We start from the raw sequence: 23,838 nt of genomic DNA, 5'->3' as shown, positions 1-23,838 counted from the left end.
TAATTATTGCCATTCTAATTGTTTTCTTACCACTAAAAAACTTTAGATATAAAAGCCAAAATTATCTTATTCCAGCTTATTAAATATGAATATTTATTGATTTCTTTACTCCCCTATAACAGCAAACTGAATATCTTTGGGTTGTGGACAAAATAAGACATTTGAGTACGTTATCTTTGGTTTTGGGAAACACAGACAGACATTTCTTTTACCATTTTCTGACATTTTATAGCTCAAACAACTAATCGATCAATCAACAAAATAGCGGACAGATTAATCAACAATGAAAATAATTGTTTAATATACATTCTTCATCATTTTTCAAGCCTAAAGCCTCATACTGCAGCCAAATATTTATATTGAAAACGTGAAATACAATTTTATAATATTTCATATATTCATTATGATATATTTATAATATATTATTTGTCTTAGTCTAGTCTTAATGGAGCTGTCCTCCTTTATAGTACTTGATTCTGCAGGTACAGCTACATTTAAATACATTAACATTACTTTCACTTGAGTGGAGTTTCCCGTAGGCCTACAGGGTATTTCACCGTTGTGTTAATCATACTTTCGAATCGCGATGTTTCCGACGACACATAAACGCCCCATCCCACACACTTCAGACAACCAGACGTTGGAAACACTGAAGGAATCCAGAAGTTGCCGGAGCCAAGTTCACATACCGTGAAGAAGGAGGAGTAACGAGGTCATTGTTTCAAAAACAAGGAGGGTTAACTGTAAGTATTGACTCCTCTGATAAATATCTCTCCTCTCTCCCTCTCGAGATAGTTGTTTGACTTGAGGCGTGTGTGGTAGTTGACAGGAAAGCGGAACTAGCTAACTAGCAAGCTAGCAACACTTTAGCTTGGTTTACGACTTACCCCCGGATACTGTGCTGTGTTTACGATATTTGAGCGCTTCAGCAACTTTTCCGACCATGTAAGACAACTTTGCCAGACTACTCGACACTCTTTTTCAACTCTTTCATTCAGTTTCAAAGTGTTGTTTGTTTCAGGGACTTCTTTACAGCCACAACTTGTGTGCTTTGGGTGTGGGGGGGACTGGTGTTATGGTGCATTTGGTTCATGTGTCTCTTTGAGCCTCACGTCACCTGTTTATCAAGTGACTCTTGTTAAATACTTGCTCAGCATTTAACTTTACTCTTCTGTTTGTTATATAACCAAGGTCAGGTGTGTGGATACAGCATTGCAGCTGTTTAACTATAAAATCGGAAATAATTAACCACCTGTCGTATTTCTCCTATGCCTTCAGTTGTGATTGGCAGAAAAACAAGCGAAAACAGTATTTTTAATACACTTTAAATGCTGCTGAAAGAAATTAGAGGCCATGGTTTAGGTTTTGTCTGTTCAGCATGATGTAATTTGCCCTCTTGCTGTTTGTTTAGGTGCATATGTCAGCACTATCTGTCAACCACCCTGCCCAAAACATTACACATTTCACACTATTCCTAAATAAATGTATTGTCCTCACTAAGGACAGGTTGAAAAAAAATGTTGAAGCCTATATGTTTGAAAAGCTAAATAGATCAAGAAGTAGGATAGGAGCACAGCCTGATGAGACTAAGAAAAGACGTCATTGTGTTGTCGGATCTGGAGGAACAGGTTTGGGTAGAGGAACAAGAAATGTGTTTCCCTGTAGGAGCTGTTGTGTTCAGACACTTGCTGTTTGCTGCTGTAGAGGAAACTATAACATGAGCGGGTATGTCCTTAAGGCTTGTTAAATTATTCTTCTTGTGGCTGTCGCAGTCTTGTGTTGTTATCGAGGGTGAGGTGTGAAAATGTTGGGCTTACTGTTTCGTGATGACAGGCTCAAATTGCATGGGGACAAAACAATCTTGTATTTACCCATGTGTGGCTGAAGTCTAACTTTCTCATCACTGAGTCATGAGGATAAATCAATACGCAGATGTCTAGAGACTTACGCTTTACTGGCACATTTGATTGGTATTTTAGTGTTGACATTTTCATCAGTTCTTGTTGTGGCTTTCAAAAGAGCACAATATGTGTTTTAATGAGTCCTCGTTCAGTGTTACAGTTGTAAACTGGCATCTGTGTCTTGCCAAGTCCAATAATCGGTTAGGAAGAGCAGTCAAGCCTGTGTGAAACAAGTGCCCTGTTTCCAAAAAAATGAAATGCAGAGTCAACAAGAAATAAATCCTCTGATCTGTCTGCCAAGTAGACTGTCTTTTTTTTCCTCAGGATGTTAGTTGCTGCAGGAAAAGGAACTTGGAGTTGAGGGGTTATGCGAAAAACAAGAAAAAAATCACTTGAACTTTAAAGGAAAAGAGGTTAACAGAGGAGGACAAAAGGGATATAGGGACTGAAGCAGCGTTTCCTGAAAGTTGATATCTTTAAAAACTTAGAGTGAAAGGTAAAGTGTTGTGTTAGTGTGTCGCAGTCACTGTCTCTGTCCTTGAAAGTGCAGTCTTTCTGCATCACAGAAAACAAGCTTAAATCCACGCTTATGATGATCTTGATCTCATGTTACCTTTAGCACCAAAGGCCGTGCGAGGCTGCCATTACACCAGTTATTTCGATGCATCCTGTGATGCTGGACTGCATGAAGGTCACTTGATGCACAAATCAGATTTTGCTCAGATTGGATTTGTATCTGCTAAACCGTTCTGCAAGGTAGTGGAGCTCATGCTGTGTTCATCTCCAGATGGATTACCTGGATTACACACCTATTGCTAAAGCCTCTGTCTGTCAGTGTAGCTGCTTTCAAGAGAAACCAGCATCAATGACAAATACGTCTTTTGTGGAAAGCACCATAAGGTTACTTTTCTTACTTCTCATATAGACTTGCTCTTACCTTCTTCTAACAAATAGTGGCATTTAATTCCAGTTTACTTCCCTTGGCCATGCTTTGTCTGAAATCTAATGAAGTCAATTCCTCCTTTCTGAGATGTTGAGAGTAAACTCAAAACACAGAAAAATGTCCACTTTCTCAAAGAGTGGCCCTCAGCGACCAATTCAACCACACTTCCTGCTTCTGGTTTATACCGAAAGCTTCTCAGCGACACGTCCTTGACTCATGTCTGCCCTGCCGTTGTACATATTGTGCAAGTATTAAGAAATCTAAATGTTAATCTGAAAGCAGAGCCTGCACAGAGCTGTCATATTTTGACGCACCTCAAAATGTGCTGACATGATCAGCTGTGGGAAGTCACATGAGATCAGTACTATAACTTAAGACTCTACCTATTACACCAAAGCTTTTAATGTATTTGTATGATTCAGTAACTGACACTGAGACTTCTTAAGCACTTATTCTTTAAAGTTGAAGGACCATAGTTCATGCACTGTATTTAACAACATCTTAGAGATGGCAACAATGTACTTGCAGATTTTCTACCACGCTTAAAACCCATTAAGTAGGTGTAGTGTATCACCTCCGCTGTAAGTCGATCCCTATATCAAGTCCATAAAGATGCTTGTGAGCGTGTAGGCTCTTATCATTGTGGTTGCCTAAATAATCACATTTAGTGATATTGGTTTCCGTGATGAATCAGCCTATAATTGCGTAAGATATATGGCATGAGATGGAAAAAATGCTAAAATAAACAGAAATCATCAGTCAATATTGATCTTTGGTTAGACTGTAAAGGCAAGTGGCAGTATAGTTTTTGTCCTTTACCAAAAGGAGTCAGTATGTCACATTTTTAACCAGTTTCCTGTATTGATATACTGCTCGATAGAGGAACATCACAACCATGACTCGGCTGCACTGGCCTCTCTTAGTGTTGGATGGGAAAGTTGACAGCGTCTTTGCTGAGAAGCTGGGCTTGCTGTATTGTTTACGGTTGCCGAGCTCAGGGTGGAATCGGTAAATTTAACATGGTTCATACTTAACATCTTTTTTGAGCAGCCAAGAATGGTAAATCATCAACCAACATATGTAGGCTTTTCTTTTGTGTACGCTGCAGACTAAACTAATTATGCTCCGTCTCTGCATCGATGCAGAATTTTCTACATCTTATAATCGAGAAATTTCCTGACCTCCGCCGTATGTCAATGAAATCTGCTGATGATTTGGGGATGAGTCTTGGTGCTTTCAGGAAATATTTACATACAAGAAAATACTGAAAAAGAATATCATTAGTGATGTGGACGATGTGATGCTGCTTTACAAAACACAAACTGTGTGTGAAAGCTTTTTATAGAGTCCATAATCGGTGTACACACTTCTTTTAAAATGTTAACCTGTTGTTTCATTTTATTTATTCATATAGGATTTATTTTAACATTCAAATTTCATTATGTAGTAACATATTGTAGTAAACCTTCTTGCGCAGTTCTGCCACTTACCAACATCCACTCTCATGATTGTAATTTCCCTATCATAGTCTCGTTATCTCCTCATTGTTCGCATACATTTTGCTAGCCACGCTGCCACTAATCTTTACACAAACAGGGAACTGCTCTAGGCTCACTAAAAGTTTTACTATCATCATCGAAATAGATTTTTGTTTCCTTTATCAACAAGCCTGCTCTATGTGTTTAGACTCCTAACACTCCCTCAGGTGCAGTAAAAGAGCCTGATTTGTTTAGGTTTTGCATCTCCTCCTTCCTTCTCCATATGAGTGACGTGGATATACATTGATGTTCTCATGCAGTAAATGTGTTCTTCATATTTAAGACTGCACACAGCAGTACACCGTTTGTAATTTAAAAATTCCCCTGATAACTTATGAGAGCCTAACTTCTTATTTAATCTGACCAGCAGTCAAAAAAGAAGATAAAATGCCTTGTTATTTGAGACTAGGGAAAATCAAAGACCCCTTTTTTACCATCTGTAACCAATAAAGCCTTACCTGGAAAAAATTTTGGCTGCAGCCAGCAGCTATTTTTAGTGAAAAAGCTCTTAAAAACCCTACCTGCTCAGCAACCTAACAGCAGACGGACACAGTTAGTGACTAGCTGTCTAACAAGAAGTTAGAGAGTGAAAATTGGACTCCAAATATATCAGATTGTTGCTTTTTCTCCGCTGAATGTGTAAGTAAGTGACTATTTCTATGTGCTAGTTTTAGCTTATCTTTGTCACAATCAATGTCAGTGTCACACATGTTTAGTCTTTAATATTTTATGATTTTTAAACTACCAAATAGACATCATTATTGTCTCAAAAAGAGAAATGGATATGGATATATATAGATATAATGGTATGTCCTAGGCCATATTAAAGATTGTCATCAACTTATTTCTGTTTATCAGCTCTTCTTCCACTAATTGTTTCATCACTAATTGGAATCGGTATGATGCTGTTTCCTCTCCACTTTACTTCACATCACTTTTTGGCCAGCAGTGTATTTAGGCTTGGTCTCATGCTGTGTTCCAGTCAGTGTCGGAGGCTGGAATTTCCTAGATGAAATTTCCAACTTCCGACCTCCAAGCGTTCCAGGCGCACGACGCCAAAAGTAAACAAAAACTTGGCTCACCTTAACAAAATCATGTCTCTTTGGCAAGTGTGAACACAAGAACCCCCAAGTGTAGCATCCTTGTGTATATAAATGAAATGCAGGAGGAAAAACAGCACTGACACAATTATATATTTTATTTTGTGGTACTTTTACATTTGGAAACGTATCTAAATATTCCATTCACTAGCCTCATTCAAATACCGCCCTCCCCATGGGTGCTGCCATTGTTGTGTGTAATCAAACAGCTACTCTCTAATGAAGTCGAGATGAGCAGATCTGCCTCAAATTTACACCCTAGGAATACCGACTTCCAATGTTTCTTATGGGAGTTTAAAAATGTTTGTGTTCTGAGTTGTCTGGAAAGCAGAATCCTATTTGTTTCGGTCACTGACCTTTATGATGGTTGATGCCCTCTGATGTGACATTACTGAGTGACCTTCCTTCTCTGCCAGGCCGCAAAATATCGAGCTCGGTGCCACGGGGGGAGCCTCCAAACAGGACAGCAGCAAAATGGAAGACATGACAGTGGAGCAGATGACAATGAGGGCCAACCAAGTGACTGATGAGGTACTCAAACACACAATACACACACACACACAATCCTTCTCTCACTGCCTTTTTCTCTGATTGTGTATGAAACTTCATTAAAAGGATTTTCTACTCAAAAGTTTTGGCATCAAATGCAAAAACCAGGCAGGCTACAGACAGAAGCCATGATGAAACTGGAGAGTTTGGAGCATACTGAGCATACAGTTGGACAGTTGGGAACTGAATTATGTTTGCAGGAGAGTTTTTCGGTAATACCTAATTTTACGGGTCGGTAATTCCCGAATAATTTTCTCTGCATTTCCTGGTAAGGATTATGTTTTTTGGTGGTAACTGATACACATCCAGTTAATTAATTCCAATAATTTTCTAGAATATTCTAGAGAGTCTTATTCGATGCAAAAATGGGATATTTCTCTGCTATACGTTTTCATTCTCTACTTATTCGGGTGTGAATTGAGCTTTCCTTTTTTTAAAAAAATCATATTAATACAGCTAAGTTTAGAAATTACAGACCTCTAAAAGAAAACAAATTGTCTTCTTTCCTACTCTCTTTAATCGTACAACTTGTCACCATTGAAATTTACTGTAGCCCGTTATGTTGTCTGTTGAGGATGAAACTGCCAACTTTTAACAGACACCTTTCGCACCTGCAGCGTAAGAGTATTTAATACTTAAAGGGGAATTTTGGCATTTGGTATCCCTTTTATTCATGACCAAAAGGTAGATACACATATGCTAATTATCCACAAACAAGCAGTCAGGACAACGGGTTTGGCTCGGACTCAAATTAAACAGAAGCCAAACAAATGCTGCATGAGCAAAGAATCCAAATTCTGAAAGGAATAGTTAGACATTTTGCTTATTTGCTCTCTTGCAAAGAGTAAGATAATAATACTGATATGATACTATTAGACATAATAAAAAAATAAAGGAATTAAGTAAGTTATAGGACATTTCTGTTACGAGTTTGTTTTTAATAAAAGATTTAAAGTGTGTAAAGGTGTGGCTTGCCTGATCCAGATCGATAGGGCCCTGATAGCGAAGGCCCAGTAGCCCCTGTTTTTCAGTCTTGACCTTGGAGCCTCTAAGCGGGTACCTCCGGACGATCTCAGGCTACACTTAGGCTCGTATGAGATTACACAGTTATTGATGTTCTCAGGTGCCAGTCCCATCTGAGCCTTAATACTGATAATTAAAATCATAAAATCTATTTATTTTTATTTGATAACCAGTGCTGTGTTAACTCGTCAAAAACTGGTTATTTTTTCAGAGTAATCTGATTTGACCAACTGCAAATCTAAATATGCAAAATGCATTTTATTTGCATTTAAAATGTTTTGAGTTGTGTAACAAGAAACATATTTGTCAAACTCATGATATTTAATTTTTTTTAATCTAATGGGTCAAATACTAATTACAAAAATTGCCATATAATTTGTATACAGTAACTACAGTGACTGTATTTCATAGTGATCTGCCCACTGTGCATTAGTATTATTGAAATATTTGATGTAATTATACCCACTAAAATGGTCAATATTTATCTTATAATTAATCATTTTAACCATTACTACTTGAGCAAATTTATCAAACTTAGTATGGGAAAAATATCATTAAAGGACACAACACGTGGTTGCTTCAATACAGCATTGAAAGAGCAGGCAGCCTGTTATTGTATTCATTGCATTCACAGCTGATTATGAAGCTAGGCATTAATAGGAAGTGCATGAGTCTTTACGCCTAATTTAGCCTGATAGCTCCCTCACCCCTCTGCGGTTTTGACGGTTTGAATGTTGTCAGCTATATCTAAGCGTTTTATTATCAAGGAGATAATTGTTTAATCAGCACTCCGGGGCATCATATGATTAGCCATCTGATTCAAATGGAGGCAAATTAGCTTACTCTAGCTGAGCTTGTAGATGTGCGCTTCACCTTCCTCTAATTTTGACTGTACTAATTGTCTGTATGTTTTTTTTCCTCTCTGTGTTTCCTCTCTGTGTGCACTTTCTGACTTAACATGCACTCTTCTCCTTTTCTCTTTCTTCCGTACCATGCTGCCATTAGCAGATCATAGAAAGGACAGGGCATGGGAGGGTCCTCCTGCTAATGCTACCTACCGCTCTGAGTATGTCAGGTATGAGTGGTTACCTAAAGGTAGAACGTGGCTGGTTGTGTATCAGGGCAACATCGACATTTGTTGTGATAAGAAAAGGACGTCTAACACAAGCTGTCTTTTTTCATTTCAAGTCTGTAGCTTCTACACTGTTCAACAATATGTCAGAGTTATTGAAATGCATTGTTTGTGTGCTTCTACCTAATACCCGTAGTGTGTTTATATGCTTTTTGTGGTAGAAACACACTTGAATTTTATGTCTAAAAAGCCTTGCATGTAGTTTCCTGGAACCTGCTTGTACCTGGCCTGGCTGTCCTTCCACTAAAGCCATCCCAAACAAATGATAAAAATACCAACCCACTGTGTGCATCTCAAAGATTGTCACAGCACCCCAATCTGGAAAATTTGGCTAAGACAGCAATTTCGGGCTTAATTAGCCCAGTTCAAGGATTTTAGGAGACGTAATGTAATGTTTATCCACCCAAGTGATGTTCTGGCTAAGCCAACAGAAACCTGGCTGAGCTCGACACGTCCCTCTCGCCAATTCCGTGTTTGTCTTTTCCTCAACTCACTGATTAATGTATTCAGAGCAAACATAACACAGAGAGAATGAGGAATCGGGTCCCCACTCTCTCTTGTTAACAGTTCATTAGCGGTGGTAACAATGGAGTCATGCCCTGAGTCGCTTCCGTGCTTTACTCCGTTGGATGCTCTCTGCACAGCACTTGCTATTAATAGAGACACAAAGGCGTAACTCACCTGAACTGACTGCATTCCAGTTCACCGTCAACTTCTGTGCATGTGTGTTTTTGTCTGTTAACTTTTGTGTCAGCCGTTCCCGTGTCACTGGATCAGGAGGAGTTAAAACACATTGACGAACAAATCTTCACCACGAAATAATCTAGCTGTTGGAGTTGTGACAAAATGAAGTATCGTCAGAGCAGACGTTATTCATACCAAACAAGGCTTTCTTTTTGTGTGTTGTGCTGAACAATAATGTTAGAAAATTGTAATCTCAAAAACTAATTTTTTCATCTCACAATGCTTTAAAAAGCAGCAAATCCTGACAAAGGAGAGACAAGAATTGAGTGATATTTGGCCATTTTACCTTGGAAAATAATAACGCGAAAATGATTTGTCAGAATAGTTGGCAATTCAATTTCTGTTGTTCCTTGAGTTGTTTGACTAATTGTTTGTCTAGTAGAGAAGCTGCTCACATTATTAATTGGAAAACTATTGATTGATTGTTTGGTTTATAAAGTGTCAGAAAATAGTGAAAAACTAAATTTCCCAAAGCCCGACAAGTTCAAATAGCTTCTTTTGTCTTTCTTTTTAAAACTAAGGAAACCAGAAAATATTCACATTTAAGAAGCTGGAATCATTGAACTTTTGGCACTGATGCTTTGAAAAAATTACTTGAATTAATTATCAAAATATTTGCCAATCATTTTTATGTTGATCTGCTAAATTGATTGACACATTGTTTCAGCTCTTCATTAACACAATAAAGTGGTGGGAAGTAGGGCTGGCTCATGCATCAAAATCATATTTCTTTATTTTTAAACCGATGCATCTCATGTATGATAATAATATTTCAGCTAGGGCCGCACAATTAATGAAAAATATAATTGAAATCGCAAAATATAACTATTAACTATAATTATATGTTCTCACTTGTGAGGATTTCTTGTTTTTCTTTGTTATATTTGATACAAATGTATTTGGACAGAAGAAGCTATTTGAAGACATCACCTCAGGATTTAGAGAAAAATCAATAATTAAAATAAACTTTAGTTGCAGCTAGGGATGAAATGATAAAATTTAAACCCGTTAAAAATGAATCAGAGATGGGAACAAATGCAACAAAAAGCATCTTGTTATAAATAACTACTACCTGCTTATCAAATGTGTCAAAATAAATGACAAAATACTGGTGGTAGAAAAGTTTGCTTTATCTGTTCTTTTATCTCTAATGTTGACAACTCTGATTCTGCATTCAACATAGATCATATCAGTGGTTTAAACAGTTTTCTAATGGAAAAACATCCAACATATTTCATATATTTTTTATGATTAAACAATAAATGATTAAGGCAGCTGAGTATCAGATGAGGAAATTGCTTAAATATTGTATCCCTGGTTGCAGCTCAGACCAGAACTGTGATTTCATGATAATATGAATACATTATCTTGGATGATGTCTACTGTCACATGAAGTTTTGACATAGACTGACAAGATCTCAGCTTTACACTCACATGGAACAGATTTTTATAGATTTATTGCCATCTACTTTCATAACTTGATGAATATTAATGGTGTAGCTTCATCCTCTTTGTTTTTCTTATCATGTGTATCTTTCCATTTGCCTTATCCTTCTTATCTTGCTCTATTTCTTATTGTGTCCCTGTTAATTCTCTTCTGTTGCTCTGTTCTCTTCTGTTCTGTTTGTGTCTTTAGGCCACATTCACACCAGTCTGTTGTTTTTTGTTAAAATTAACTAGAAGAACCAGATCTAGATAGAAGCCAGATAGATGGAGTACCCTGTCTGAGCATGACATCTGGCTCAGTATAAACAAAAATTGTCTCAACTCTAAACTCTTCAATCAAGAATATAAGTTAGTAAAATCCAGTCCTAAAAAACACACATCCACATTTTTATCATCTTGAAAGATCTTTTGCAGGAAAATGCATCGACCCTGTGGTTTTAATGAATCTTTAACTGAGGCTGAGTCTTGTTTCCTTATTCTCTAACGCCTCCTATTTTCTCCTCCACAGTCACTGGAAAGCACACGAAGGATGTTGCAGATGGCAGAGGAGGTGAGACTTTGACAGTTTGCTGCTGCTGCTGCTGCTGACCAACAAGCACAAGATGTATCATCTTACATGTGGCTGTGTTTTGACCTAGAAAGTGTGTCCATGCTGGTTTATAATTGGTCCTTACTTTGATGAGGATTAGGGAAATCTCATCTCGGTGCATGAGGATTTCAGCGAGATAATTCCCTGTCTTGCAATTTGTTCATAAATTAACTAGTCTTTGTATGCTTGAAATTAGATTAGAGAAGATTTTTACATTGATGTAATTAAAGATCTGAATTAAAAGGTTTATATTCTCCTTTTACAGAACAGCATTATGGCAGCTGTTGATAATTAACTGTTGATAATTTGAGATCTGGTTGTGAGAAAAGTCATAGAAAAAGGATTGCTTCAGTTATTAATTATTATTACATGTTTTTGTGACGCCTCAGTCGGTTATCAAATTCTGAACAAAGCCATTATCCTAATAAACTATCAAACGTTTATGTATGATTATTTTCATTCTCTGTGATACACTTTCTGTAATCTTTTATTGGTTCTGATTTTCTGTGACTTGTGTGTTTTCAGAGCAAACAGACCGGCATCAACACCATGGTGATGCTGGACGAGCAAGGAGGTAAATAATACAACATGAACACAGCTAGTTTTCATGCACATGTTTTCGCTTCTTTTTTCCTCCCAAATTAAATATTTTTTGAAAGCAAACAGTAAGAATTAAAGAGTTACCACTGCTTCCTCTGTTATTGTTTTGTAGCAGTGGTGGCAGGGGCTAATTTTTGGTATTTGTTCCATGTCCATCCCTGTTGGTTTGGTGTTTGTTTGGTAGTTTTGGTTGTTACAATACAAATATCATGAATATTTGGTTACTTGATCATGATTTAAGAGCAACTTCTATGCACTTAGCCTTATGTTTGTTGGTGTTTTTTGTTTGTTTATATATATATTTTGTTATCACATAGGCATCTTCAGATATTTTTCATGGTTCAGTAACTTGCATTTCATCCATTTGGAGAGGATTCAAAGGAACAAATTTGCTGTTTTAATATCTATAGAACCTTTTGTATTTTTACTGAAGCAGTCAGGATCATTCAGAGAAGCCTTCAACGATTTGTCCTCGAGAGAAAAATCGCAAGGATGTTTGACAATGTTTTGATTAAAAAAGTATAACATAGTTCAGTAATTCGTGCTTACCTCCCTGTGTGACTGTAAGTACGAAGAAACTGTAGTGAAGCTGTGTTTTTACATGTGAAATAGACATGACTGTTATAGTATAACAGCAGCACTTCCCTTAGGGAGAAATTAATACCAATATCTGTATTGGCCACAATTATCATGAAATAGTTTATTTACAGCGTCAAACTATTCTTTTACTTCATTAATGGTCTTCAGGTTGTCTCAGGAGAAGTTATTTGTTTATATTTGTGTAACTTCATATTGTTTATGTAGGACTGTCCAAGATATGCATTCCCTGTTTAAAAATGTGCATTTGTAATTATTTGGTGTACTACCTGCAGTTTATTTTTTTGTCATCCCATTTTTTTGCTGCTGCAATGACCCAGTTATTGACCCAATTTAGGAATCCTCTCAGGGCTCATTAAAGTTTAATTTAATCTATTCTAAAAATGGATGAGTTAAAGGTAATAAACAAAACCAAATTAACAGTGAGACAAATTCCTAGTGTATAAAATGTACCTAGATACAGACGAGGAGAGCCTGACATGGTTCGGTGTGCCTGTCTTGTGTTTCAGAGCAGCTGAAGCGTGTGGATGAGGGCATGGACCAGATCAACCAGGACATGAGACAGGCTGAGAAAAACCTGACTGACCTCTCCAAGTGCTGCGGCCTCTGTGTCTGCCCCTGTGACAGGTACACTGTCCACTCAGAGCTGCTGACGGCTCCAAATCACTGTAGTGTGTTATCAGGCTTTTCTATACTTTATTTGTGTGTGCTCTGCTTGTATTCTGATCATTTATGGAGCAGGAACGTGGTTGCTTTTAACAAAAGTAATTGTGAATGAACAGTGATTTAATATTAGCAGTAAAGAGCCAACAGGAGAGGAAGTTAGAAAATCAACTTAAGTTTCTAATTATTAGCATATTTTACGTTTATTTTTTATATCATGTATTGAGTCGCAGATTTGGTAGAACAGAAATAAAAATCCCATTTATTTTCTTCAAGGCTGCAACCAACGAATTATCGATTAATCTGCTCATTATTTCCATAATTAATTGTTTGGCCTATAAAATGTAAAAGAATTTGCGGTAAAAAGCTCATCACAATTTCCCACAGCCCAAACTGACCTCTTCATATTGCTTCTTTTGTACAATCAACAGTTAAAAACTCAAAGACTAGAATAAGAAATAACCAAGATAATCAGCAAAACCGACTGTTAGCAACCAGCCAATGTTTGACATCGCTGCTTTAAAAAAATTACAATTCATTGATTAACAAAATACTTGGCAATTCATTGTCTTTCGACCGATTCATCAGCTTATCGTTGGCAGGTCTAATTTTCTCCATAAACAGTGTTAGGTGTCTGACAGTTAATTTAAATATAATAGCTTGGATAGGTATGAAACTTTGTTGGTTATATCATCAGGATATGGTTGACAAACTGTGATCTGGTTCTTTGATAAAAAGTCAAAGGTACCAGCTTATGTACATAAAAAAAGTAAGGAACATTTTGACTTCAAATTCTCTTACAACTGCTGCTAACAGCTGCATGACATTAAAGATTATAGTGCAGTTAATGTAGCTGAAATGAATTCGCTTTTAGATTTTGGGTCGATTTTTGGATGAATTCAGCAACTGCGGTGTCATTTCGTTTCCAACTGCGGCAACAAAGCACTTTGAATTCTCCACTGCTCTGAATCGCACCCCTCCCTGGCTCCCTCTCCATAGCAACAGTAGCCAATGCTCATGGGTATTGTGGTATTCAGAGACATCCACCATGCCAAACTCGCAGACAAAGCGTGATTTCTCAGAAAGTAGAAACAATTAAAACGGGTGGCCATTTCATAAACCAGTAGGACGGTTCCATTGTCCAGGAGAGGTTGGTGTCTATGCTGACTAACATTGAGGAAAAGATTGAAATGGGACTACAGAATTGTGGATCCAGCTGCAACTCAAACAAATTACATGGGCTTGAGTGCTTCCATGACACTACTCTGCTATTATGAGCTTATGCTGTATTCATGTGAAATCGCCCTGAAAGATCAAAGAGTGAAATGAAGAGGAAAAAATACAAATTTGCATGTAAAATGTGAATTTTATGGTCAATAGATTGCCGACACAGTTTTGTGAGCATTCCCAAAATAGGTGTGACAGTTTCTAACCAGATAGGTGAGCTGCTCTCTGCCAAGCACACTTAAAACTCTCCCCATCAAACCATATCAACATGCAGTGTCAGTGTGTGTGTGCACAGTGAGATTATATCTCGTTCTAAATATGAAAAAAAATCTCCCCAAAATGCTCTCACATTGGAGAAGAGGATTCTTTGATGATTACCATAAAATAAGGTAGGGGATCTTTTTAACTTCCTTATGATTAATGTGCAATTGTGACTTGTAGCCTTAAAACCTCCTGTGGATGCTTTTGTGTGGAGTTTTTTTGTCTAGTTTTTTATTTTAACACCTTCGAATTAACTGCTTTATTGCTAATTTCCATTTTTCTTACAGAGTGTCGTCAATTGAGGCCGATTCACGATACAAGCACACCTGGGGTATTGGAGGAGGTGACGGTGAAGGCGATGCAAATGGCTCAAAAGTAGTCTCAAAGCAGCCCCCGGGTGTTCGCAATGGCCAGGCTGCACAGGCGAACGCCTCAGCATCCTCGGGTCCATACATCAAGAGGTAAGGTCTTGGTCATTTTGCCTCCTTTTTACCGTATTGTTGTCAGATGTGTTTTAATGCAGACATGACATTTAGTCTTTAATCGAGAGTCACTTGGGGGACAAATAACACTTGACATCCATGGTGCAGGATAACCAACGATGCACGTGAGGACGAGATGGAGGAGAACCTGGACACAGTGGGCAGCATCATTGGCAACCTGAGATCTATGGCTGTGGACATGGGCAATGAGATAGACAAGCAGAACAAACAGATTGACGGCATCAATTCCAAGGTAAGTCTGGGATGTGTATTTTTATTTGTTTGAGACTTTTCTCACATCACTTAAGCAGGATTGTCACCTCAACTTCCGCCAAAATGAATATCCTAAAATTGGTAGACGCTTTTCGTTCACAGGAACTTGGGTTAAGTTGCCAGTAAGCCTGGCTTATTTGGTTATCTTGCTTTATGGAACGGGCCCCAAGGAATAATGGAGCAATGTTTCTATAAGTTCATGTTGTTCCACTGATTGACTGTTGGCTGCAGTAATGTGGAAGGCAGGAAGAAGACTAGCAAGTGTGCAAGCATGTATGTAAATGATGCTAAAAGATTTATACGCAAGAAAATATTCAGCTTGTTTTAGGCCTCAAGGATACAGACGTTGCATTATGGTGAGAAAGGATGAATGTAAACATAACTTTGTCAGTGTACAAGCAAAGCCCACAGGCCGCCTTTTAAAGAATTGGGTATTGGGTTAGAGCAATTAAGTGCAAATGCATTTAAGTTAAAGGTACCCTGTGGAGTTTTCCTGTAAGTAAACAAAAACTCTGTTACATCCAGTGTTTTTCACTGAAACTCCTTGAGGTCTAACAAATCCATTTCCTTCATCATAAAGCCTTTGCAAAGCAGATTTTTCTTTCTTTCCTGCATTGTTTACATCCATGTTTACTATACTTGCGTAGAAGAGATGCTGTGGGTAAGGGAAAGGTAAATCATTTGAGGGTTGTACCAGCATGTTAAAAGACGCACTTGTTAAGTACCAATATTGATTCAACCGTGAGGTAATGGACCGAACAAAATGCAATCTGGTTGTAACTATAAATGGGTTTTGTTCTTTTGATTGGTAAGAGTAAATAATAATGTCAGACACATCTTTTATTTTAAGTTAACTGTTGGAAAGTAGTTTCTTACAAGAGGTCATCCACCCCCACCAACACACTCCTACAGACGGCTCCACTGACACCTGTCCCGAGTGCTAATGCGTGTGGGCTGGTATAGTGGACCAAACCACTGTGAAGCAAATGAAGGGGGGAAAACAATCTTTAACAACTCAAAAACACATTGATTGCATCTGTAATTAGCACAAGTGTCTTCAATTCATATAATTATTGTTATTATTTAAAATGTTATGTTTACAGTGATAAAGGCTATTGAGGTGACAATTCTGTGTATCCTGTATCTTTTTATGGTCACCTGTATATAGCCTAAATATACTGTGATATTATTTTAAGGCCATATCGCCCAGCCCTATGTGAAACCATTGGCAGGATTGTGTATTGTGTTATCCTCCATGTGCATCCTCTTTTTTTTTTTTTTTCAGAGCGTGATCAATACAACTACCTTTTCAATTTTTTTATTATCATCCTGTTCCATAGCTCTAAAGGTCAAACTCCACAGGGAACCTTAAATGTTTATTAAATGCATTTCAAGTCGGTGATTTGCTAAATGAAAACTAAAAAGGGTGAATATGTGTAAAGCAACCCCTGTTCAACTGTTTCTTTTCTGTCTTTCAGGCGGAAATGAACAAAGTTCGTATCGACGAAGCAAACCAGAGAGCCAACAAGCTCATCAAGTAGACGAGGAAGCCTGCTTCTGCCAGTTTTATCCATCAACCTTGAGCCTCTGTCGCCACACTCATACACACACTGCATACTTGTGCACATGCACAAACTCAAAGTCATTGACATAAAAAAGAAATGATGATAATAATCAGTTCGGAAGAATATTTTTGCCAGCAGTGTGCCTGCTTTACTGCACCAAGATGTAAGTAGTATACACATATATACATTTTATAAATTAACCTCCATTGACCATTATACCCTTTGACACATGTATTTAGGTCATGCTGGACTTTGAGAAGCAGGATGGGCATCAGAAACTGCTCCAAAAACCGAGTGTCTGACTGCCTATTACTGCTGTTTGATACCAAATATGCACCAGGCCTGTTGTATCATATCTCAGCATTCACAGGAAGGGAAGAAGCACAGGTCAGCTGCTTTTCTATCTTACTTTCTGCCTTTCTCTTAAAGTCAACAACTACAATCTTTCTCTTTTTGTGTATGTGTGTCTGAATGAGGTCCACACTCATAAGCTGTCTAGTAGTGATAAACAGCCCAGCATTAATTTATGTATCAGCCCCTTTTGGTCTTATCTTAATACAGCTACATCTAGTTTAATCATAAAACATTAACTTTGGTCTGAAACAAATGTATCTCCCTCAAATTGGTTGAATGTGTAATTAAAGTTTATTGTATGATGTATTATTATTATTGCTGTTATGAGATGACATGCTTATTTAATTATTCTCTATCAAACAAAAAATGACTTGTGAATAAAGTTGTCATTTATGCCATTTCAAAAATGTAAAGGCTGTTTCATGAAAAATCTCAAATGTGCTTTGGAGTCATGGCAAATCCTTTCATGCTGGAATTCAAAGCACCTACCCCTGAATGAAAGCAATTTTTCTGACTACTGAGAAGTCAAGGTTGATGCAAGTGTTTGCGAGAAATCTGCGAGGCGCTGACCCGGTGTTAGAAATTTTAATATATAGCAATCGCTTGTCCTTCAAATGTGATGGAGATTCAGTAAGGTCAGTAAATGAGGAATGTTCATCATTACCTCCTCCAAGGCAACTAGTTTAGATGATGATAACACTGAATTCAGGAAATATGTGACTGGTTGAATGACAGTAGATCAAGTGCTGTAATTCATATTTAGTCTCTCTTGAGGTTTTTTTCCACTCTGACCGCAGTGTTTATGTAAATACTGAAACTGTGTCGCTGTGTATTAATTGCCTGTAGTCATTCTGTTAGTCTAATTTTATTCTTCTTTCTTCATTACCTCCTGGTTAATAGAGATTTATAACACCCAAGAGGAGATTTAACAGCCTATGCAGGGTTCCTACACAAGTCTGGTAATGTGCGGAAAATTAGCTTCCTCAAGTTTGATAATTGCACAGTCGTTAAAAAGTATGAAAACAAATGTTCATTACTGAAACACAGGGCTGTACATTGTTTAATCTACTATAATTTCTCGTTTTAGCCCGCTAGGTCACTGTCATTATGGCATATGCAGCAGTTTTGTTGTAATTAAAATAATCCTAACAATTAAAGAAAATAGTCAGGAAAATATTTTAATTCGAAAATTAACGTGCAGGAACCCTGTCAGTGCCTTTATAGATGGTCCATGGTTGTGTTCTAACAGCCACAAACATCTCCTCCATCTGTTCTGTAAATAGCCACTATTCACAGCAGAGCTACAGTGAAATGATAATATCTGGTCGTGGAAAGAATAATTTGTTTTGTGGAAGCCAGAGCCGGGCTGAGAAATTACTGCTGGCAGCAAGATGCAAAAGTATACATGTAAATGAATGGTGTTCAAGGGGTAAATGCAGGAGCCGAGAAAGACCTGGCAGGCTCTGGTGAGGCCTCGCTGTGAAAAAATTGGCTAATGATAAAGTAATACAATATGCTGAAAGTATCTCTGAATGCATCTTCTTGGCTTATTTGTTTTGGAGAAAAATGATAATTTGTATGCTCTGCTGCGGGCGAACACCTATTGAGTTTGTAAAGATTGAAATGAACTGTTATTCAGGGCTTTGTATTGCTATAAGTGATCATCCTCAGACCGTTACTTGTCAGCTGAGATCTAATTAGTCTAGCCTGAGGCTGCCTCGCTGTCTTGGGGCTGTTTATTCATTGTCACACCAACAGCCACTGGAATGTAAATCCGACCGTTTTGTCTATTTTGAATATGTTTATATGCAGCTCGTCTTATCTGAAATTAGCTTGGTTAACGGATGACTGTCCAACAAAGTGACGATGCCTTTTGTTTCAGGCCTGCCTCTGTCATGTTTGTACTCAATAAATCTGTTTTGAAAAATTCACTTTATTGCACCTTTCTTGTGTTTTTAACAACTAGAATGACACTCAATATCAAACTCCGTAGCTCTGTATCACTCTACATGTTAAACCACCCATAACTTAACCATATATCAAGCAGATCTCATTGGGTATAAGATTTAAAACTTTTGCAAAAGGTTCAGCCGCTGTGCGTCACTTCAGTCTTCAAGTTACGAAACTGAATGCACTGTATTGGGGAGATTGTATGTGTTCAGAGTAAATAATTACGGTAATATGTGGATATAACGGACGGTACACAGCATGCTGATCACATCTATTATTGAATGAGCAGTAACAGTATTTCTGCACATGTTGTAGGTTGTTGCTTAGCCTGAGAATAGGCAAACATCAAGAATTTGGTCAGTTCTGGCCGAGACCCATCCTCCATGCAAGTTTTGTGAAAGTCCATTCTGTAGTTTTTGTATAATCCTGCTGACAGATCTAACCAACCAACAAACGGAAATGGGTAAAAATCTGCAAAGGGCATAAAAATGTCAAATCCAAAGTGTATGATTTCTGGAGTTTATTTTAAAGTTTATTCTCTCAAAATGTATTTGATATTTCTTGTCAACATTTTTTGGATATTTTACATAGCTGGAGAGTACAAAATGCAGAGTTAAAAACCACTGAACAGAAAAAGGCAGGTAGGAAGGAGTGGAAAGAGTGGAAGAATAAACAAAGTGGATGGAGGTGATAGAGTAGGAAGTGTCGTGACCAATAAAAACAAGACTGAATACATGTGATGAGTTCCCGAAAACCATTTCGAGGTGCATTTATAACAGAGAAATTGGACTACTGGTACTCGTAGCACAGACACGATGTTGTTCTTTAGACAGTCAGAGATTAAATAATTCATTTGTTCCTTTGTTGGTGTTAATAATCTAGACAGAGATCATCATTTCCTCTTGAGCTGAACGGTTTCGTTATCTTTCTGCACACGGCGTCTATCGTGTCAATGAGGTCACTTGAGTTGGATCGAGCCCAAAGTGCAAGGCAAGACGGCAGTGGGAGAGTGAATGCTAAAGTAAATGCTGTTCCACATACTGTACATACTCCATATTCCCTGTATGCCTTTGTCGATTTGATTTTCCTGTGCTATTATGGCTTTATTGTTGAACGTACCAAATCCTCACTCCCTTCCTTCTCATCCCTTTACATTCATATTGAAGACACACTCCCTCAGCTCCTTACTGCTACTGTGTGATCCGCGGCATAGATAAAGAGCGTGCCTGGTTCTGTTTGGTGGTTTGGAAAAGCAGTCAAGAATCACCCGACCCACAGCTTGTCCTAGACTTTGGCTGGTACTGTAGAACTTATTGAATAATGATCCAGGCTCTTTTTTAATGCTTTTAAAAGAGCACCTGATTTAAATCAAAATAAAAAAAATAGGTTTGTGAGATCAGAGGGGTGTTTCATAAGTTAAACCAGACATATTTCAGCAAGTCAGACCTTCAGACCGATGGAAAGTCAGGTGAAGCGTCGTAGTCCACAGAAAATTGCCCCATCTTGTCCTCATCTTCTTCTGTTGTTACAAAACCTCCCCCGACTTTCCATCCGCATGGGGGTGAGCAGATAATGACTGAATTTAAATTTTTGGGTGAATCCGTCCTTTAAATAAGTTTGCCCTAGTGTTACAATCAGCCTATCAGACTGAAACACGTGTTTTCTTTGAAATTCCTCCTTTACCACTGTTCTGTGAGTCAAATACGGGATACACTTTTTTAACATATCTCCATTAACGTTTCACTGTAATTAAGGTGAAGCAAAAACAACTTCTCTTTTTAAATGTCACTAAAATAAAATTAGAAAACAGACCTTCAGAAATTGAAGTATTTCTAATTAAAGGGCGGCAGGCAGCCAGTCTGAAGGAATTTAAACAGCACTTTCACCAGATGGAAGCTATTATTTCCTTGTCCAAACAAAGAAGCAAAATCATGTTTAGCTTTTTAATGGTATCTTATTCATAAAAGGCCTTTTTTCTTTATGGCGGTGTAACACTTTACTCTCCACGTTGTGTTAAATGTGCAACTCTGTGGCAGCAAATAAAGCAGTTGTGTCTCTATCTGTTTGTTTTCTTCATTACGAATTAACCTAATTAGCGCTTAATGTCTCGCCTTAAGGAAACAGATTTGGTTCAGTTCGTCGGGTTCATTTCAAGTCGGGCTTTGCTCAGCAAGACCTGCCACCTTTTATGAAACACCCCTCAGATCGATGCTGACACAAAGCATTTTGACACGTGTGTCTCTACAAGCCAAAGTTGAAGACAAATAAGGCAGGTCAAGTTGGTCTTGATTGAGGGTTTAAGATTATCACAATAGCACCATTTCAAACTAACGTAAAACATACTTCATGCATCTGTAGATATATAAACTGTATATGTATATATGTCGATGAATAGATATGAAATCTAGGGTTCAATACACAAGTGTTGAATATATTTCAAGTTCACAGAAACTTAACTACTGCCACAGTTCAGCTGAGAATACAGTCTGAGCAGATCTGTATTCAGAGCTGACTGATTGTGGTGTCTCATCAGTTAAAATCTCAACAGTCAAACCCTTCACAGTGCATAGAGCATTTAGTTTGCATGCCTGCAATTAACACTTGGTGTGTGTGTGTGTGCACTGTACAGCACTGCACTAGTCTTTACACCGCATTTACAAAGCTTTTTTTAAATTCACTTCTCTGGGTCCAAATTCAAACAGCACAGTATTACAGTTCACAACCATTGTATAAGGCAGATTTAGTCAAGTACTCTTTTTTAGTACTCTTGAGTTCACCCTATGTTCATTACAGGCCTTCATATCGTACACAGCTGTGTTAAAGCATGCCATACTGAAGCGAAAGTTGCAGCAAAAGTAAGAAAAAGAAAAGTTTTACAAACATTCTTTGGTTGAGTGTGAAAGGAGCATTCCTGTGCTTTAATTTAATGCTTTGAATTTGGCATTTGTTAAAAAGAACACAAAAGAGAAAATAAAGTGGACCTTTGCAATGATACACAGGCTTAAATACAGGCAAAGAGTGATTGCTTTAACCTAAACTACAATATTTCTGTCAATCCTCGCAAAATAATATAAAAAAAAATCTAGTGATAAAAAGCTCGCTCTGACTGATTGTACACAAAAACTACTTTTTCATCCCAGCGGCCTTCCCGTCTCCTTTCACTTCTTCTTTGCGAAGCGACTAAACTTCTTCTCCTTCTCTTTCTTGGCAGAGCTGGCCTCGGGGAGGGCAGTTGAGGAGGAGGGAGCGGGCAGGGTGTGGGCTTTGGCCCCTGAGGGCCCCGACGCCTCCTCGGCTGCCTGGGGCATTACGGCCTTCTCCATGGCTTGGCTCCAGCGCTGGAGCTCCTCCTGAAATTAAACACAAAAACACACACCAGAGCGGCTTACAGAGGGAAGTCCACCTCCAGAGGGGCAGTGTTTTTCTTTCTCTGTCTTATTGAGCAAATGAACAAGCGGAGGTGGCCACGCATTTAACAATGAAACTTTAGTTATGGTGTTCGTGAGGCTAAATCAGGGTAATAGATGAAAACCCTGTAGGTTAAATTTCTCGCTAGCTGCTGTTTGAACAGTCAGAAATGTGAACAACCTCATCAGTGCCACTCACATAAATAACCCTGCCAGAATACTTAGAAACAGGATGACACATCAAACTAGAACAGTTCATCAAATGAAAAATGTATGAAGCCCGTGCAACATTACACCCCGCGACCCCTGCTTTACATAGGGTCAAAGGTTACACAAGCACAGAAACTCTCATGCAATTCATGAAAATCATTTAAAATCGTTTATTTCTTAGCGGCTCCACAACTCACCTCGTCTTTACACTGGAACAAATATTCACTGCCGTCTCCAAGTCTGTGAGAGGGAAAGAAAAGCGGAGTTATATTTTGTAGTGTGGAGCAACGCAAGAGGAACAAGTGTTTTTTTTATACTAAACGGTAGTTATTGTGGTAATTTGGGGAAATTTCAAATATGTTACTTAACATGAAATTGGCAGACCTGCAAAATAAAGTGTTCCTTAAACTCAATTTATTTATTTAAACTTTATTTATCTTTATCATTAATCTCTTTGCAAGAAAGCAAACACAGTCCAAACATGTTGAATTTCTCCTTTAACAGTGAGACAGCTGACGGTTCTCACCGTAGTTTGCAGACGTGCTTCTTCTTCTTGTAGGTGCTGAGAACCTCCCAGATGGCGTTACTAAGAGACAGGGGGTCCTCGCCGTGATACGTCACCCCGTGGCCAAAGCTCTTGGCGTCCTTAAAGACAGCGAGCTGACCCGGCTTCAGCACACAGTACAAGTTTATCCATGACCTGAGTAGAAGAAGAGGAGGGGGTGGGGAACATATGGATCAGTTCAGGTAGCTAATCTCTGGCAATAATGCTAAATCAATTTAATTTAATCTCAATTACAAGAGCCACGACAACATCACCGCCCCATTAAGACTCAATTCAGTTAATTGCTCACTTCTCAGGAACAACTGTAAATAGTTTTGGATTGCTCGTGTATGAATACATTGACTCAGAGCAGCTGGAATCAGGACTGTTCAATCATCTTAAAATCACCAACGTGGCTAAAACAGAGGGAATTCATCTGAACGCGAGGAAAGTTGTTATATTTTCTACTTTTGCTGATGTTTGAGTACAAAACTAAAGATCACAGAATCCAAAAGATTTAAGATAAGACTTTCATTGGCTCCTTGTTGAACTGTGCGTGTATAAAATGCACAAGAAGAGCAATTCTTCAAGCTCATATCTCTCTAAAATAGAAGCTGCTCGCAATGACGAGATTCATTTTCAGATTAGGATTAGATCTTTTGGTAGTGAGATTTCTTATACATAAGTGAGTCTGTGATTAATAACTCTACTGAGGGCATTTCCATATTATGGCTTACTAA

The 23,838-nt window shown here is 38.0% G+C and overlaps 2 protein-coding genes across 4 annotated transcripts in view; one reads left to right on the top strand and one right to left on the bottom strand.

Moving 5' to 3' along the window:
- The first annotated feature begins 610 nt into the window (after positions 1–610).
- On the top strand, positions 611–18,918 carry snap23.1 (synaptosome associated protein 23.1). 2 transcript variants are annotated; one of them, XM_084381677.1, is made up of 8 exons: positions 611–743; positions 5,899–6,013; positions 10,885–10,926; positions 11,491–11,539; positions 12,672–12,789; positions 14,601–14,774; positions 14,904–15,048; positions 16,547–18,918. In XM_084381677.1, the coding sequence occupies exons 2-8, from the start codon at positions 5,957–5,959 to the stop codon at positions 16,607–16,609; spliced, it is 648 nt and encodes a 215-aa protein (XP_084237803.1). In that variant the 5' UTR covers positions 611–743; positions 5,899–5,956; the 3' UTR covers positions 16,610–18,918. The 2 variants fall into 2 exon arrangements, with proteins under 2 accessions (XP_084237803.1, XP_084237802.1); XM_084381676.1 differs by lacking the exon at positions 611–743 and adding an exon at positions 829–945.
- A 524-nt stretch (positions 18,919–19,442) lies between these two features.
- Positions 19,443–23,838, bottom strand: part of sptb (spectrin, beta, erythrocytic) — a 45,070-nt gene continuing 40,674 nt past the window's right edge. For both annotated transcript variants that reach the window (XM_084382204.1, XM_084382203.1), the window contains 3 exons: positions 23,081–23,254; positions 22,752–22,794; positions 19,443–22,287 (listed from right to left, as the gene is read on the bottom strand). In XM_084382204.1, the coding sequence (XP_084238330.1) occupies positions 22,096–22,287; positions 22,752–22,794; positions 23,081–23,254 (409 nt within the window). In that variant the 3' untranslated portion in view covers positions 19,443–22,095. The remainder of the gene's footprint in view (positions 22,288–22,751; positions 22,795–23,080; positions 23,255–23,838) is intronic.

The sequence above is a fragment of the Pagrus pagrus genome, assembly GCF_965226575.1.
Source record: "Pagrus pagrus genome assembly, chromosome: 18".
Taxonomy (NCBI): domain Eukaryota; kingdom Metazoa; phylum Chordata; class Actinopteri; order Spariformes; family Sparidae; genus Pagrus; species Pagrus pagrus.
This window is presented reverse-complemented; position numbering and strand designations above follow the sequence as displayed.

Excerpts from the sequence above, each read along its gene's own strand:
- snap23.1 (XM_084381676.1), top strand. Across the intron at positions 10,927-11,490 it reads TGTTGCAGATGGCAGAGGAG|AGCAAACAGACCGGCATCAA; the intron begins GTGAGACTTTGA and ends GTGTGTTTTCAG. Across the intron at positions 11,540-12,671 it reads GATGCTGGACGAGCAAGGAG|AGCAGCTGAAGCGTGTGGAT; the intron begins GTAAATAATACA and ends CTTGTGTTTCAG.